This window comes from Guillardia theta (assembly GCF_000315625.1).
Source record: "Guillardia theta CCMP2712 unplaced genomic scaffold GUITHscaffold_5, whole genome shotgun sequence".
Classification (NCBI taxonomy): Eukaryota; class Cryptophyceae; order Pyrenomonadales; family Geminigeraceae; genus Guillardia; species Guillardia theta.
The window spans coordinates 201747-219485 of record NW_005434669.1 but is presented as its reverse complement, the minus strand read 5'-3'; the positions used below and the strand labels follow the sequence as shown (position 1 = coordinate 219485).

The 17739-nt window shown below is 52.3% G+C and overlaps 5 protein-coding genes across 5 annotated transcripts; 2 read left to right on the top strand and 3 right to left on the bottom strand.

Moving 5' to 3' along the window:
- Positions 1-387: 387 nt before the first annotated feature.
- GUITHDRAFT_132689 (hypothetical protein) lies at positions 388-3985 on the bottom strand (the record flags this gene model as incomplete). The annotated part of the gene is made up of 20 exons (XM_005840506.1): positions 388-497; positions 653-711; positions 803-949; positions 999-1181; positions 1306-1460; positions 1506-1565; positions 1620-1657; positions 1706-1952; positions 2017-2062; positions 2089-2129; positions 2173-2252; positions 2387-2469; positions 2602-2737; positions 3013-3115; positions 3221-3241; positions 3285-3371; positions 3572-3625; positions 3654-3689; positions 3785-3825; positions 3943-3985. The coding sequence occupies 20 exons, from the start codon at positions 3983-3985 to the stop codon at positions 388-390; spliced, it is 1770 nt and encodes a 589-aa protein (XP_005840563.1).
- Positions 3986-4720: 735 nt separating this feature from the next.
- Positions 4721-6587, top strand: GUITHDRAFT_100566 (hypothetical protein; the record flags this gene model as incomplete). Its single annotated transcript, XM_005840505.1, has 9 exons — positions 4721-4840; positions 5133-5645; positions 5695-5775; positions 5826-5876; positions 5927-5992; positions 6041-6096; positions 6161-6259; positions 6308-6448; positions 6497-6587. 9 exons carry the CDS (start codon positions 4721-4723, stop codon positions 6585-6587), a joined length of 1218 nt encoding a protein of 405 aa, XP_005840562.1.
- Positions 6588-6606: 19 nt separating this feature from the next.
- Positions 6607-7795, bottom strand: GUITHDRAFT_64023 (hypothetical protein; the record flags this gene model as incomplete). The annotated part of the gene is made up of 4 exons (XM_005840504.1): positions 6607-6802; positions 6849-6952; positions 6997-7639; positions 7692-7795. Coding segments are annotated over 4 exons (1047 nt in total), but the record flags the coding sequence as incomplete, so codon positions are not given.
- A 988-nt stretch (positions 7796-8783) lies between these two features.
- Positions 8784-9554, top strand: GUITHDRAFT_50144 (hypothetical protein; the record flags this gene model as incomplete). The annotated part of the gene is made up of 2 exons (XM_005840503.1): positions 8784-9326; positions 9387-9554. Coding segments are annotated over 2 exons (711 nt in total), but the record flags the coding sequence as incomplete, so codon positions are not given.
- A 1223-nt stretch (positions 9555-10777) lies between these two features.
- Positions 10778-16049, bottom strand: GUITHDRAFT_100563 (hypothetical protein; the record flags this gene model as incomplete). The annotated part of the gene is made up of 16 exons (XM_005840502.1): positions 10778-11074; positions 11128-11175; positions 11224-11271; positions 11320-11382; positions 11608-11743; positions 11787-11830; positions 11978-12058; positions 12108-12211; positions 12262-12394; positions 12441-12554; positions 12607-12760; positions 12823-12923; positions 12972-13485; positions 13536-15119; positions 15164-15321; positions 15378-16049. 16 exons carry the CDS (start codon positions 16047-16049, stop codon positions 10778-10780), a joined length of 4251 nt encoding a protein of 1416 aa, XP_005840559.1.
- Between the last annotated feature and the right edge of the window lie 1690 nt (positions 16050-17739).

The following is a 17739-nucleotide window of genomic DNA, read 5'->3' as shown; positions in this document are numbered from 1 at the left end:
AGGAGGAGGAGGAGGAGGAGGAAACCTCTATCAGAGCTTCACAGGGTCGAGTATCACCGCTGTAGACAAGTTTGAAGTCCTCGCGCCCTCTGAAGATGAAGGAGAAACCTAGCGAGAGGGCCAGTGAGCGACTGCAGCATTCAAGAAGAGGGGAAAGGAGATAGCTGTCTTGGTTTCGTACCATATGCAGGGAATGAATGTTGCACAAGAGCAGTTCTCACTTCCACCATGTCAACCTGAGGTAAGAATCACAAGTTATAAAAGGTTGTCTGCAGTCAACACCACAAGTCAAATGTTTCATGAACTCACATCGAGTTGTTTTCTTGACCTCGACGGGTTGTCATATTGCAAGTCAGCGCAGTCAACAAAACTGTTTGTTTGTTGATTTTAGTGTGAGAGAATCGAAGTCAGAGCAATGTACGTGAAAGGTATGTTCTCGAGCCGGCTGAGATCCTGTAACCAGGCCTCTAGCCACATCGGCCCAATGACAAGAAGATCTGTTCAACGATAGTGATGTTAAATGGGGGCAAACGTGGCGAAGAAGAGAGAGAAAAAGATAGTTTTGATTATGTGAAAAAGTTCAAGAGTGTATACAAGTTTCACAGAAAAAGAGCAAGAGATGATGATGATGATGTGAAGAACCTCTAAGTACCTTGAGGAGAAGAATATCGCTCGTTGTCTTGCTCTACCTTCTTCGGCTCACGGATATTCCTGTGGAGAACCATACGTTTGTGAGATTGTAATAAACTTCTGAATGTAAGGAAGAAGAATGCTCTGACAACAGGGGAGAAGAATGCGTCACCTTGGATGAACAGCTTTCTGATGCAGCTCTATGGACGATCGAGAGGTGAATCTCTTTCCGCAGACGGAACATTCCCACGTGCAATCAGAACTCAGTCTGCTTTCTTCTGCTTTCACTTGCATCAGCCCTTGCCTCTTCAACAAGATCCTGTGTCCACAACTCAAAACTGCCGTCCTACCCTTCTGCACGCACCAACCTTGCAACCCCGGAGATGTGATCTGCATGTTTGTGCGAGACACAAATCATCTTCAGCTTCTTCAAGATGTCCTCTGCTTTCTGCTGCCCCATCTTCCTTACCATAGCGCTGTATGTCCCATCCCCTGCATCCAGAAGCACACCGCTCCCATCTTCCAATTCGACGAGAATGCTGCTGACAGTCCTAAATGCTTCAAAGTCAAGATAAGGCCATTGAAGATCTCATGTAGATGTTAGATGTTTGATGTTTGATGTTAGATGTTACACGTTAGATAGACACATTGCAGCACACGAATTCTCATTGTCACCTGTACTTGAAAGGAGCTGATGCTCCTGTGCCCAAGAACAATATCTTGATGTTTGGAGATGTTTCTGATGTCTTTTCGTTCTCCATCATCTGTGCCTTCCTCTCCTCGAATGGTTTGTAAAGTTTTCCCCTCTCCTCCTCATTACAAATACAACCCTATGCAGATGTTCAGATGCATCATCCCATCGTTCCGGATTGCACCTTAAGGCAATAATAATGCATCATTGACGTCTCCGGTATGCTATCTTTCAACCCTGTTTGCTGTCAACACAATCAGGTTAAAGTGTTCTGCTTTCAATCTCAAGAATATCCCACTTTGTGTGGTGGAAGGATGAAAACTTGCATTGGCCATCCTGCAACGTGTCATCGACAACAAGGACGAGAGAGGAAACAAGACAAACCGCAAGTTGCACGAATATTCTTCATTCTATCATACTCTCTCCTTGGTATGTTCCCACTCTTCTCGGGCCCGAACGACAACAAGCTCGGGTACTGGCAGGCTGAAGGAGCAAAGAACTTCTCATCCACCTTCAACAGAGTGAGACCAAGTTTGTCGACGTGATGGAAATTACCCAAGATAGCAGCTTGAGATATCTTTCGGACGCAACGTAGATAGGTCTTTGAGTTTGAACGTCTGAGTTGACGACCCTGTCACAAGTTTGTTACATTTCTGATGGTCGTCCTACCCAAATATCCTCTCTCCTCTCGCCACCTCCACCATCACTACCACCACCTCCTCGTTATTGTTATCGTGAATCCTGATCATCATCATCTTCATTCTTACACATGAGTAATGTTGAGGCATGATGGAATCTTGGAGGTAAACTGAGACGACAAGTCATGAAAGGAAGCAGAATAATCTGAAGACCTGAGCATACTCCTCTGATTCAAGAACTTCATCGGGCGACATGTGAACGAAGTAGATCATTCTGTTGAGAACGTTTTCTTCTGAAAAAACAGAGAGAAGCTTCGAATCTGAAGAGAAACGATATATCATAGGATGACGATGCAAAAGTCAACGTAAGGATGATAGTTGTTTCCCCTCTTCTCTACCCATTTCTCCTTCCTCCTCGTCCGCTCACCTTGCAAACTCTTGACATGAAGACTGGATGGACAGTCAATCACGCACACTAAACCGCCTGGTGCACCTGGACCAACACAGTCGCTGGAGCAGGAAGTGTCATCAGACATGTAGCGAAGTCAAACGCATGTCAACATATCATATCACACAGAGCATGTACATCCATTACCAATTAGAAATGTCTCATCTGTCCTCATCACCATCTTTTTCACTCACCTCGGTGAAATTTTTCTTCCATCTTCAAGCACAATCGTTTCTCCTTTGACTAGTTTTCCTCTCATCGGACCCTTGGGGACTTTCAGCTCTTCTGCTTTCTTGACATCGAACTTTCCAGGCAGATCGGGGAATTGAACTACATAACAAACAGACAACCGAGATGTCTTGCTTGATGTTCCATCATCCAACCATCTTGATCGTCTTGAATTGAATTTGCTGTGATGTCTTCGATGATACGGACTGTAAGAGAGTAACAGCGTGTGAATACTTCCGTGTTTGTGGTCGGGTAGCAGCATATCGATGATTTCGTTGTCGGCTGCTTTCTCTCCTTGCTCCATCTCTTCAAAACTTCTCTTCAGGTGGTTTCGATCCTTCTCAACCTCCTTCTCAGCGTCGGGATTCAGCACATACGGTGATATCTTCGTTCCATCCTCTGTTTGAAAGCTGCTGAATCTTGGATGAACATCTCCAACCTCAGGTAACGTGACTGGTTCAACACGATGTAAAGGACGGCCTATACAATAGCACAAACAAACAATCTCTCACCCAAATTCAGTGACATGTTTGGACGATTTCCCAAGAAATATGAAGTTGACATCATATATTCTTTCATTCTCACCCCCGTGAGGTTGAGCTGTGTCTGCAGACATTGTGAATGAAGCAAATCATAGTTCCATGTTCACCTGCCCCTCCTCTGACATCTTGAGGAGACAATCTGTGATCCCCGTGATGTACTCCCAGTTGTTCTGTGTGAAGAAAAAAGAGCTCGCCTGCGAACCATTATTAGCGCAAACTCAAACAACGGTTCGTCATCGTTATCGTCATAACCTCTCCCACCAATCTCTCCCCCCGCCCCCCACCTTTCGTCCTCCTCCTCCTCCTCCTCCTCCTCCTCCTCCTCCTCCTCCTCCTCCTCCTCCTCATCTCAAATGGTTCCTATCTTAGTCGTGAAGGTAAAGAAACGACGCACCTTGTTTGTTAGTTTCAACTTGTTCTCAGTCATCAATCGCTGCGAAACGTCACCCTTCGAATGACATGAAATCTTCCTCTACCTGCGTGCCCTCAGGGCAGTTGATCAAAATCCTGTCCTGCAGAAGACAATCAGAAGTGAAAGGGAGGAAGGGAGGAGGGAGAGAGGGAGGGAGGGAGGGAGGGGAGTCAGAGTAGTCAAGCAAGGCAGTACCTTGGCAGTTGTGATGCAAATGGACGGAGGAGATTCAGGTCCTGTGCCCGAAGGTGTCATGTCAAGACTCAACATCTGAATCATCACCACATCCGAGTATCGTCACTGAGGACATGACAAGAGTGTGTCAGTCTCTTCAACTCATGTAACTTTGTCACCATAGTTGGCGGCACTTTGCAGGAGGCTGTGCGTGTTGGACATGGTGAGGGACCAGAACAAGAGGAGGAAGAAAAGGCCTTGCACGTAGATCAGTCGTTTCGATACCCTTGAAACTCTCAAGTTACCAGTAATGTTGAAGTTTCTTGTGTATTCTTGGAGAGCTTCAAATGGGAACAAACTATTGTCTTAATGTTTACCTCCTGACAATTTCTCACATCAGCATTGTGAAGTGTAAAGCTGAGGTAATCTCTATCATATCCAAGTCATCCCATCTCTTTCCATCATATCTGGATTCTCCTGTATCCCATTCCCTCCCGGCTCTCCTCCTCCTCCTCCTCCTCCTCCTCCTCCTCCTCCTCCTCCTCCTAGGCCATGATCCGATCCTCGATCCGCCCGTTCCCATACAGAAGCGCATTGAGCCTATAGAGACTTTTAAAATCGTTTTGCACTCCTATGACAATGGCTGAGGCGGACACGGTGAGCTAGGGCACGTGCGATGGAGGCGAAACTGGGTTGAACGGCGGGCAGGGAAGAAACAAGAGCAGACGGTGAGGAGCGAGGGAGAGAGAGGAGGAAGAGGAAGAGGGTTCGAGGAGTTCAGGCAGGAGAGGATAAACTGATACAAACCTCGAAAGGCAAAGTGGGTAAGGCGAATGCGACAAGGAAGGATTCGAACCCCCACAATTTGCCATTCATTCTTTCGCCATAACATCTAGGAAAGAAACGCCTCGATTCACCCTGTTCGTATTGGTTTTCATTGTCCTCGTCAAGTTCACCATGAGCGCGTCTTCGAGCGTCATGTTTGTTGAGATGGATGAGAGCTGCGAGGTCCGTGAAAGGACAGATGTCGGAGGACGACGAGGAGTGTTTGCGACTCGTGACATCTCGCCTGGAGAGGTTGAAGATGATTCTTTCCTCTTTCCTCTTGCTCCAGCTCTTCCTCCTTCCTCCCCCCTCCCTCTTCCTCCCGCTCTCCCTTCCCTTCTCGCTCTCGCTCACCCTGTCCCTGTCCCTGTCGCTCTCGCTCTCGCTCCCCCTCCCCCTCTCGCCCTCGCTCTCGCCCTCGCCCTCGCCCTCGCCCTCGCCCTCGCTCCCCCTCTCCTCCCGCTCTCTCCCACTCATGCCTGTCTCCCTCTCGTCCTTGCCCTGCAGTCTAGTTCACAGGTGTGTTGTTGACTCAGCCTCACAGGTTGTGGTAGCCGAGGCCCCTCTCGTGCCTTACCTTTCAGGAAAGTCCGAGACAGAGGACCACGTTCACATCTTTCTGGCAAAGGAAGTCCTCAGGCATCAGGACCGTGACTCGGTGCTAGAGCAAATGAAACCATTGTATCCTCAGTCTATGGACGACCTGGAGGAATCCGTGTACAAGAGGGCAAAGAAAGTTCACGCGGACTCAGTTGATACCCTCGTGGACTATCAGAACGAGCCGAAGTTGGAGGAGAAGGACGTGTTTTGTCTGCTGTTGAAGATCTGCTTCAACGCCTTTGAGGGAGGAATCTGTATCAAGAAGTCTATGTTCAATCACCGGTGCTTGCCGAATTGCATGACTTTCAGCCCGGGGGAGAGAGTGAACGGTCAGACGGGACAGAAAACCTATTCCAAGATGTCCGAGGTGGTTGCGACGAGGGCAATCAAACAGGGGGAGGAAATCTTCATCTCGTACCTTTACCCACTGGAGCAATCGTTTGCTGCGCGTTCTAAGGTGGGAGGCCTCCAAGCTTGTCAGACTCATTTCGCTCACCCTCCTGCAGAAATTTGAAGCGCAACATTTCTGCAATCTGAATGAATCGCCATGGCCTGTGGAGATGGAGAGTTTCCTCTTCGAGGATCAGGTGAGCCTTGCATCCATCGTCAAGTATCTGTTGACTTGGGGAATGTTAAGGAGGGGTTCGATAGAGAGGCAGTAGTAGAAGACATGGGATACATCGAACAGGTTGTCGTTGAAAAAACTGCACCTTTGCAAGCAGACTGAAGTTGATCCAGTCTTGTGAAAAACTTGACGAGATGCTTGAGGGCAACCAAGTCAGCCACAAGTTTGCGTTGAAGCAGGTATGAACACGCTGTGTTGGTAAACAGCGCTGATAGCAAACCTCTCAGCTCAAGAGCGAGAAGGTTGAGGCCGAACAGATTCTTCATCCCCACCATCTTGTAATGTGAGTCGGCTGGTCTGCTCATCAAAAGGCTCCAACGTCCCAACAAACGCTCAACTTCTTTCAGGTGTCGCATCAACAACATGATTGTCAGGAGTGCGCATGAGATCGCAAGTTCCCAGAAGAATCCCAACCCAGCACTGATCGCGTTGATCCTTCGCTGCAGGTCGATAGCGCTTGTACCGTCTTCAGCAGCTTCTGACTTGACGTGCAGCTCTGAGCTACAGGACTCGCTCGGGAAGGCCCTGGGCTCCGACCATTGTGACCTCGCCCGCATCCTGTGCGACATTCAAGTCGCCTTGGAGTTCATGATGCAGGCGGCGCCCGAGTTACTTTACGCCTCGTTCCCTGAGAAGTGAGACGGTCTTAACGGTGAAAGCTGTAGCTGAATTGTGGGCTGCAGGTACGGATCATGGCAGAAAGCTTCGAAAGCAGAATATGCCTGTCAGAAAGAGTTTAAGCGAATTTCCTCTTTGTATGATACAAAACCTTAAGTGCAATTGTGTTGTTCGTTCATATCAATCTTGACAGAAAAATTTCCTTCTCGGACTTGAAACTCATCTGTTGGCGACAGGGGCCCTCAGAAGAAAACACTTCGAGGGGAAAGAAGCAAACCCTCACATGCGGAAATTCTTTTTCTAAACTTTCCATTTCGCTCAACTGCTTCCTTGCAAACACTTGATACGCAGGATCCACTTCATCGAAGGGTCTGTCAATCTCTCAATCTCACCATCACCATCGTCATCATCTTGCACCTGTGTTGAACAGCCCGATGAATCGCATCCAGTCGCCTCAACAAGGTTGATGACGACTTGGTGAAGAGACTGTCAACGAGCTTGTTCCATATGTAGTCAATGGCCTGATCAACAATCAGTCTTGCTACCTTCACCACTCCATCATCACAAAGTTTGTAGGATGTAGCAAGTCATCTTGGTAGTATCGATAATCCCGCAGGTCATCCATGACTATCTCATACGAAGGGAAGTAGAAAACTTTGTTTGGCAGCTGAGCCATCAGCTCATGCGCTGTCACAATCAGGTTTGCCTTGCTCCTGCTGTTCTCAACAGCTCCGTCCTTCCAATGTCGAACAGGAGAGACAGTGATGATGATTCTCAGTTTCGGGTTGAGAGACATCCAGGTCGTCAACGAATCTTTCAGCGCCTCGCTCGCCTCGCTCGCGCTGACAATCTTGCGAGAAAACAACAACTGAGGCAGCTTGTGACAGTTTGAAACAACTTCTCCTGTTTCTCTCAGGGTGAAGGCCCATGCTGATCCCAGAGTGAGGAATAGAAAGTCAGCTGAGAGCAAGGACTGTCTTGCGAGCATGAACTCTTTGTTCATGAGCTGCAGAGTCTCCTGTGTGCTGGTGCTGGTGAATTTGGTGTGATGCTGGAAGCTGAAACATTTCCTCCCGTGCGATCGAACGTCTTGCTCGTCAAAACTCCGCTCCTGTCCCAGCCTCTCAAGCTGCCAGGCCAAGGACAGAGGGTTATAGGTGGTTCCGAAGGGGTTGACACAGACTTGGAACTTGGCTAGCTGGAACTTGCTGCCCATGTTCTCTGCCGTTGAGAGTCAGTGAAGATGGTGCGAGAGGAGACGAGAGGAGTTTGCCTGAAAAGCATGATCCCATCAGTACAATCGAGTCATCCGGTTTGACTTTTACGGGAAATTCCTTCACATGGATCTCGGTCCTGCTCTTCACCCCCGTTACTTCTCCATGTGCTCACAGTTTTCGGATCGTCACCTGAAGACCTGTGCTCCATTCATCTCGCACAAGCGCCATGGCGCTCGTGGTGAATGGCGAGGAGGGGAAGGTGGGCGAGAGGGGAGGAGAGCAGTGGGAGATGTGAGGAGAGGAAGAGGAGAGGGAAGGAAGGGAGAAGTGACAGAGGAGGAGAGGAGAGGAGGAAGAGCATGAAAAGGCGGGAAGGAGTGAGGAGGAGTAACGAATCCGTCGCATCCTCCTCCCGCCATGGCCACAAGCAACAGCAGGAATTTCCTTGCCATTGCGACTATTCCTTGTCTTTCCCCCTACCTCAGATGAATTGAGATTTCTTAGTTCTCCTCTAATGCAAAACAGCCAGGGTGTGACCCCTGAGGTTTCACCAAAGGCAAACGATGGCTGTGAAACTTGGATAACAGCGAACGGTGCGGTGGGAGCAGGGAGCACAACGAGGAGCGGGAGGAGGAGGGAGGGAGAGGAGGGAGAGGAGGGAGAGGAGGGAGAGGAGAGGAGAGGAGAGGAGAGGAGAGGAGAGGAGAGAGGGGAGGAAGGATTGATGAAGGTGGCGGGGAGGAGGAGGGGGGGAGATAGACTCCTTGTTGACTTGCTGATGACTGGTGCTGAACCACAGGCATGGCAAGGGACGAGAGCTGAAGAGAGCTCGTCAGCTCGATCGTTGGTCAGGCTCAGCATGTCAGAGGGATCCTTGCAGAGGAGCGCTCGGGAGGAAGAGAGGGTGGAGGAGGCAGTGGAAGAGCAGGAGAAGAAGGTGGAGGAAGGGGAGGAGGAGCCACCGCATCAAGAGGAAAGGAAGGATGGAAAAGATCAGCGGGATCGGAGGGAGCAGGAGGAGCAGGAGGAGCAGGGGGTCAAGAAGGAACAGGATCAGCAACCGGCGCAGGCAGCCGCAGAGCAGGAGCAAACGCACCAACAGCAGAAGGTCGAAGAGCAGCTACCTGAGCAACCAGCTCTCTTCCTCCCCATCGGATCCCCGACGCTGCTGATGGAGCGGAGCGAGTACAGCGACTTCCTGCGGGAGCTGGGTATACAAATGCACTACCCTGAGCGAAGACCGACCTGCATCGTTTGTGTGTCCGCTCGATGGATCTCCGAGACAGAGGAGGTCAAAGTCATGAGTAGCCCCTCCCCCAAGACCGTCCACGACTTCTTCGGGTTCGCCGAGAGCCTCTACCAGGTCCAGTACCTGGCAAGAGGAGATGCGGAGTTTGCAGCTCAGGTGGGGGAGGCCCTGGAGAGGTGGGAAATACCCTGGAAGTTCGATGGCACGAGGGGGTACGACCTGGGCTGCTGGTCGCCCCTCTCCCTCATCTTCCCCGCAGCAGACGTTCCCATCCTTCAGGTCTCGCTCTCCGGCAACTTGGACGAGGCGTTTCATGTCAGGCTGGGCAAGGCGCTCGGCGAACTCCGCGACTGCGGCTTCCTCCTGGTGTGCACTGGAGGGGTGACACATTCGCTGCTCGACCTCTCCTTCGGGGAGAGCGATCCGAATGTTCATGCTGGAATCTTCGATCAGTGGGTGAGTGAGGTGCTGGCAAGGGAGGAGAACAAGCCAGCATGGCAGTCGGCAGATGAGGCCTGGGATGCGAGAAGCTCGAAGCTGTGCTCCTGGAACAAGCACAAGGACGACAACATCCGCATCGCTGCTTCCTCCTCTCATCCTACCCGCGAGCACTTCCTCCCACTCCTGGTTGCCTCGGGATCCGGAGGGCCCAGGTCGAGTTGAGAAGTCAGAGTGTCTGCTCTTACTGTTGCTGCAGCTCTCAGCTCCACATGAGCTGGAACTTTGGAAGTCTGTCCATGCGATCGTTCATGTTCGGTGCGATGCCCCCGAGGAAGCATGCTCACCTGCAGCACAAGGGGCGAGACACTCCAGAGACCAGCACGGTGAAGTTCAAGGAGCGGAGTGGTACGTGGGTCAGCGTTCTGCTACGTTCCCGCGTTCTGAGCTGCGATGATCAGGCGGGGGGAGGGCGAGGGAGGAGGGAGAGCGAGCTGTAAACGTGCTTTCGCTCGATGCTGAGAGCAGACCCGACGAAGACTCGCATGCAGACATCCATGTGCTCTCAGGGGACGGGGATGAGGACGAGGACGAGCACGGCTCAGCTCGGACCCAGCTCACCTCCACCTCCACAGGGACGGAGACTGACCGTCTCCTCAAGCTGGCAGCTGCAGAGTCTCTCAAGGAAGGGATTGTTGATCCTGTGCAGGAGGCAACCCGATCCTCCCTCCTCAGCTCCAGCAGTGCGGCACCAGGCCTAGGGATGCAGCAGATGGACGAGACTGCAGAGACGCGCTTCGTGTCCTCCTCGACTGCCGTCGTTGACCTGCAGGAAGTGCCAAAGAATCGCCCGAGGACGAGCAGCAGCAGGTGATATCTGCTCCGCTCCTCCCTTCCCTGGCTCCTTCCCCTCTTCAACCTTCCTCTCCTCCCTTGCTCCTTCTCTCTCCTCCTCTCCTCCCTCTCCCTCTTCCGACTTTCCCTTCCTCCTCCCTCACATCATGACGCAGGTTTTCAAGTCGCCCCCCCAGCCGCGAGTCCGTACAGCGAGCTCAGGTAAAGCTCCCGTGTGTGACATAGGTAGTGAGGCTGCGCAGGAATCTGCAGCTGTCACTGCCGAGCAAATCTTCGTGGTGAGTTGAGAACGGGAGTAGGAGCAACAGGAGCAGGAGCAGGAGCAGGAGCAGGAGCAGGAGCAGGAGAAGGAGCAGGAGAAGGAGCAGGAGAAGGAGAAGCAGGAGAAGGAGAAGCAGGAGAAGGAGAAGGAGAAGGAGGAGGAGGAGGGGGGGGGGGGCGAGGAAGGGAGTGGGGATTGACTATTTTAATCGTAAACAGGAACAGATCCGAACGCTGGAATCGAGGTGAAGCTCCGCGAGCAACCAACGAATTTCTCAACTCTCACCCGCGCCCTCTCTCAATGTTTATCAGTCGTCCGTCTCCCTTCAAACACTCACACACTTTCTCTGCAGTCTTAGACTATCGAAGTGTACAAACACCAACAAATACAAACAAATACAAACAAATACAAACACAGGCTCCATGGCTTTTTCAGTCACGCACTCTCTGGCCTTCTCCTTCTCCTCCTTCCCCTCCCTTGTTCCTCGTCTCATCTGTCGGCTCACGTTTGCATCTGCCGGTATGCAATCAAGACATGTCACAGGAGCGATCAAGCTTGCCTGATGTGCGATGAGCTTGGAGTAAGCTCCTGTGGTGTTGGCGATAAGATCTGAATGCTTGCCCTGCGAACAAGAGATTCAACCTCCACCATCTTCATCAGAAGAGCTTCCCATACCTCCTCTACGATCACTCCGCCCGACAGCACAACGATCTTGTCTGCATGCTGGCACACGATCAGGACTGCAAGCATAACAAAGGAACTGTCGATCACCTTGATGGTTGACAGGCGATGAGCGACGACTACCACTGTCCTTCCCATCTGCCGCATCCTCGTCACACTGCAGCCACTTCGATCACGTTTTTTCACCATGAGATGCTCTAGAGCCTCTTGCACCAGCCTCTCACTCTGTGAGTCCAGCGCTGACGTCGCCTGTCAGCTGGAGGTCAGCTGGAGGGTGGAAGCGTCGCATCGGACTTCATCTAGGAGAAGGACAGTCGGGTTGGCGACCATCGCACGTGCGATTGCGATCCTCTGCCGACCACAAGAGCATCAAGACATGCGCTGAAATGAAGACGGAGGGAGGGAGAGCGGAAGGAGAGAGGAAGGAGGGAGCGAGGGAGCGAGGACAAGAAGGAAGAGGAGGAAGTGGAGGACCTGTTTCTGCCCGCCGCTCATCTGAGTTCCTTTCTCTCCGCATTGCGTTTCAAACTTGTCAGGAAATTCCATGATGAAGGCATGAGCGTTCGCTTTCTTGGACGCCTCGATAACTTCTTCCTCCCTCGCGTCCTCCCTGCTGGCTCGTCACCGCATGTCAGAAATGGCGTTTGCTCCACCTTCCATAGCGGATGTTCTCGAAGATCGTCGTGGCAAACAAGATCTGAGAAGCCGAACGTCACCTTTCGATCTTTTTCTGTCTCTCCCTCTCTTCTATTCCGTTCTCCTCTCCTGTCATCTCCTCTCCTCTCCTCTCCTCTCCTCTCCTCTCGTCCTCTCTTCTCCTCTCCTCTCTCCTCTCTCCTCTCACCGGCTCCTGGCTGACAAGCCCCAAATGCGACCGCAACCATGACAAGTTCAGCGTCTTGATGTTAACACCGTCCAGCAGGATCTGCCGCTTTCTCAGCTTCTTTCGTCTTCCCTTCCACCTTCAGCATCACCTGACCATCGTCGGGGTCATAGAAGCGCTCGATAAGGGAGATGATGGTGCTTTTCCCGCTCCCCGACCCTCCGACCAGCGCTGCTGTCTTTCCGGCCGGGATCACTGGTGGCAGGCAGCGTGAGGAGGAGCGAGTCAGAGCAAGAGAGACGGACTGAGGTTGAGGTTGTCGAAGATCTTCACGTCCAGACGAGCTGGATAGGTGAAGGAGACGTTTCTCAGCTCGATCTCCCCTCGCACTTGCTGCAGCTTCTCTCCCGACGGGTCATTGGCATCGATCTTGGGAGCCTGGCTCAGTCGTGAGCGCGAGCATTCCTTCAAGACATCAAGTCACCTTGTCAATAAGCTTGAAGATGGCGATAAGTGCAGGTTTTCCCTTTGCGATGTCCGGCGCAATCGCTCCCGCCATGCCGGCAGCCATTCCCATGAAAGTCACGGTGAAGAAAACCTTGAGATGAAAGTCATAGTCGGCATGTACAGCCTCCATCCTCCACTATCACCTGCAGCACATCCTTGAAGGAGTATCCCTCGTGGGTCATAAGGTACGCCCCTCCCGCGAACCCACAGTAGTAGAGGAAGAAGACGGTGAAGAGCGAGAACCCTTGTCCGAGTCCCGCAGCTACAGCCGTCTTGTGCTGTGCGCCAGTGTCTGACCTGGAGAGGAAACATCAGTCACTTGACTTGCAGCCTTGCCTTGTTCTTGATCTTTCACTCACTTGAGCGTCTCCTCGTAAACATTCTCAACTTGACCTTCGGCAGAGAACGCGGCGACAGTTCGCAACCCAGCAACTGCCTCGCTGGCAATAGCTGTGGCTTTCTGGAAGAACAACAGCAACATCAGTGAAAACATCTGTACATAGCTGACATGAATGCTGATCAATCCATGACATGATCGAAGAGCAACACAAATGACAACAGGCACCTCATAGGCTTTCGACAAGTCTCCGCCAGATCCCGCGATAAACTGCATTTGCAGCATATTCGCAATCACCATCAGCGGGAACGTCGAGAAGCAGATCAGCGTCAGCATCCAGCCTCGAATGAACGCGATCGTCAAAGAGATCGCCATGACAACGATGTTCTGGATCATGAGGCCGATAGTGGTTCCGACCGCGTTCTCTACCAAGGAAGCGTCCTTGGCAAGCTTGGTCGTCAGGCTTCCGCTCGCGTTCTCCGTGTAGTCGAAGAAGCCAACGTCCTGCCGCAGCACGGAGGCAAAGCTCAGCTTCCTCAGCCGCTGCGTGAGATGCTCGCCCATGATCCCGAAGGAGAAGAGCTGCAGGAAGTTGGCAACGAAAGCAGCAACGGCCAACCCGACGAAGCCATAGCAGTACTTGACGATCTTAGTCTCCATCAGGTTGAAGCACACGCTCGGCTCGCTGTAGAACCGATAGTAGAAGAGGGGAGAGGGTAGCTCACTTCATAGCACCACATCCTGGTGTTGTTGAGAGCGGTACAGGCGCCTATCCACTGGCCGTTGCGATAGACGCAGGAGGTGTCGCAGCTCGTCTCGTCCATGAATATTGAGAACACAACCTTCTTGCCGGGGTTGAAAGGGTCCACGTTTTCTTTTTCAAGGCACATGCTGTACCCAGCGAGCATCTCCGTGAGCAGCAGCGCAAGCACAGGAAACAAAGCTCCGTTCAAGCAAGCCCCGATCGACCCTGTCAAGGCCCAAGGGAAGAACTCCGGGCTGTTCAGCTTGAACGCTCGGCTCAGGTAGCCTTTCTCGGCTTTCTTCTCCTCCTCGCTTACCTCCTTGAGCACCACATCTGTCGTAGACTTGGTCGCTGACACTGTGTCCTGCACAGGCTGACTTGCCTGGGTTGGCTTCTCCTCTGTTGTGGCTGGAGTCCCTCCTACCGCCGCCTCTCCCGCCATCATCTGCTTCGAGACAAGCTCCCGGTAGAAGCCGTCCTGCTTCGCGTACAGCTCCTCATGCGTCCCCTCCTCGACGATGGTGCCCGTCTGGAAGACACAGATCTTGTCTGCGTTGCGGATGGTCGACAGGCGGTGAGCGACCACCACGACGGTCCTCCCGTCCATGAGGTTGTCCAGCGCTCCCTGTACGAGCTTCTCGCTCTCCGAGTCCAGGGCCGACGTGGCCTCGTCCAGCAGGAGCACCTTGGGGTTGGAGATGATGGCGCGCGCAATCGCGATCCTCTGCTTCTGACCGCCGCTCAGCTGCGTCCCTCTCTCCCCGCACAGCGTGTCGTACTTGCCCGGAAGCCCGGAGATAAACATGTGAGCGTTGGACGCCACCGACGCCTTCTCGATCTCGTCCATGGAGGCGTCGGGCTTGCCGTACTTGATGTTCTCAGCGATCGACACCGCAAACAAGATCGGCTCCTGTGACACGATGCTCAGGTGCTCGCGCAGCCACTTGACGTTGAGCGTTCGCAGGTCTCTGCCGTCCAGCATGACCTGCCCCGCGTCCGGGTCGTAGAAGCGAAGCAGCAGCTGGATCACCGTGCTCTTGCCGCTCCCCGAGGCCCCGACCAGCGCCGCCGTCTGACCCGCTGCGATGTTGAGGTCGAGGTTGGTGAAGATGGGAGCGTCCTGGCGGGCTGGGTAGGTGAAGGCGATGCCCTTGAGGCAGATGTCACCCTTGACACTTGCTGGCTTCTCGCCTGACGGATCTTCGATGTCGATGGGGGGCTTGCGGTCGATGATGTCGAAGATTCTCTTAGCTGACGCCTGGCCCTTCATGAACGCCTGCACACAAGGCCCGACCTGACCGAGACTAAAGCCTCCCATCACCACAGAGAAGAAGACTAGAATCACGTCTCCTGCTGAGTAGAGAACACCAGTGCGGCTGTTGGTAACGCCATGCACGATCAGCCAGCTGCCAAACCACAGTCCAAGCGCATAAGTGCCCATGAAGCTACCCATCACAGATCCCATTCCCAGTCCGTTGGTACGAGCCTTCTTGATTCCCATTTCCAGCGCCTCGTCCAGGTTCGAGCAGTACCTCTGGTTCTCTCGTTGCTCTCCTCGCAGCGACGCTACAGTTCTGATCCCAGTGATGGCCTGCTCCGCAACAGCTCCTGGTCATACCGGCCAAGCCCGTCAGCGCATCCCAACACTTTCCTCCTTCTCCTCCTCGTCATACCTGCAGAGCGATACGCCCGCTCTCCCTTAGTAGCAAGGTCTGCCAGGTTCTTTGCCATCCAAGCTCCAGCCCCGGCCAGCAGCGGCAAGCACGCACAAAGCACCTGTGCAAGCTATGTCAGAGCCCTGCCCCTCCCCTCCCCTCTCCTCCCAAGCTCACCAAAGCCATCTGCCACCCTTGCCAGAACCCAAGCGCTATGCCGAACACGAAAGTGGACAGGTTATGAACGAAGAGTACGGCCTTCTCGCCTATGGCCCCCTGCACGTTGGAGCAGTCGCGCTCAATCGACGTGGTGATCTCTCCAGTCTTCTGGGTGTCAAACCAAGCGATATTCTGTCTCAAGATGGCCTTCACGTACTGCCTCCGCAGCCTTGATCCCTGGTTAGCTGCGGCCAAGAGCATGGCACCGTTGGAGATGGAGCCGCATACGAGCAAGCCCAGGCTGATCCAGAGAAACAAAAGTGCCTTCTCGTTGACCTTACTGGCAGAGAGCGAGCCGGATTCAAACCCTCCGTTGATGAGGTCCTTGAAGAACAGCGTGAAGGCAGGGAGAGCTGCACCGGTTGCGAGGGAGCAGACGAACGAAATGAGGATGAGGATGCAGTCAAACGCATCAGCATAGCGAAAGAGAGCAAAGAAGGAAGCTTTCTCGCCGAGATCGTCGTCTTTCTTCGCCTCATCGGGTTGCGGGCGATCACTCCCTGCGAGGACAACTGGGCATTTGTCTTCGTCTGGCAATGTCACAGCACTGCCCGATGCCAAGTTCTTGAGGACAACGTCCCCTTTGATCTCTGAGGCCTCGTTTGATATCTGCTCAGGCAGTGCAGACATTGTGTCTAGTCTCAAGAGACCTAGAGTGAGCACCAGTACCTGCCAGGCACAAGATGAGGGCGAGTACAACAACACACACTTGACGAAATGAATTTGTTTGGCAATGAAATAGAAAGAATGTTCTGAAAGGATTGAGCTACCACAAACTATGGTCTACAACCATGGGTACATCGACACCATTGGCAGATAGATGCACGTGTATGAAGGAACAGAGCACACATTGTGCAAATGCGCATGTCTGGAAGAAATAGATACATGTCTGGAAGAAATAGATACTCTTGTAAACGAGCCATAAGAAAAATTCTACACAATCCATATAGCATCACGCCAAACTGAAGGTGAGTTAGCAAAAAGGACGCATTCAAGTCAATGCGAGTAAGTAAGGTTCTATGAGTGCCGATTCAATATGCAATGAGGCAAACAGCGCCTTCAAATGGCATCGCAGCGTACAACAATGCCGCGCTATGCATGTGAAGATCGTGCCTAATGCTAGTTGGCGGGTTGAGCCTTAGCAGTAATTTGAAATGTTGTCTTACAACAGTGAAAATTGATCTCAAAAATTTAGAGATAAACCGGAATAGTTTAGAAATATTGACCAAATTTGCCAATTGGAGCAGCCAAAACCATGTAAAATGGTTGAATCAGAGGTGGTCCCGACCGCCAAGGTCATTAGTAGGACGAACAACTGTGGGTGGGAGTGTATGGAGACCCGGGGGTAGTCTTGATGTGGGTGTGTGGTGTTGAATTCAAGGGCATCGAAGTATCACATTATTTCATATCACAAAATATAGTAAATGAGAGAGCCTAGTTCAGCTCCCTTGAAGGGCATTCAAGTTCAAACTTCAAGGGGGTATAGAAAACTCGGGTGTTGGGAAACAGGGGGTAGGGGTAGAAAGATTTTCTACGAAGGGTTGGGTGGGTGATGTATCTTTATATCTAACCGGAGAACCGGAAAGACCACTGAAGTACCGGTACTTTTTACCAGAAAGGTACCTGCACTGTACTATGGTAGACTACGAACATTCTACAAGTCATGACCAGATGTCACGTTACATTCCGAACAGTAACCCCCCTTTCCTGCCTAAAGTACCCCCCTTAAAAGATGAGTTGACTAAAGGTAGTTTCAGGCCCATAAAAGTCCGTCTGAAGGAGGGGTGGTCATGATTTTACACTCTGTCTGTGGGGACGTGACTGTGCCGGACGATTACTTTGTGTTCACGTCCCCCCTGCTTCATGAAAGCAACCCGCCTCAAGAACATCTTCAGGAGGAGGGGGCCCACCGAACGCGCTTCAGCCGCATGCAGCTGTCAAGACGAGTGGGCAACGAAGAGCTTGACATGTCAATACCAGTTTCGCCACCAGGTTCTCCATCTGATCTGTGGAGGAGGAAGAGGAGGTGGAGGAGATAGCCCATCTTGTAACAAAGGCTGCTATTGAAAGCGTCGGGCTGGCGCTGTGTTCACCAGCACTCTTCCAGTTACCGTGTGATAAGTTTTCAGCTGTTCTGTTGTCTGATCATTCGAGTCTGAAACTGGAGGGGCGAGGTCTTGCGAGTGCTGGGAGAGTAGATGTGAACATCATCCCGACCTCACCCGCCGTCGGCATCGTAACAATGTCGCTATGGCAGACGCGGCATGGAGAGACGGAGGTAGGCGTGTAAGAAGGATCTTTGAAGAGGTTTGACTTCTTT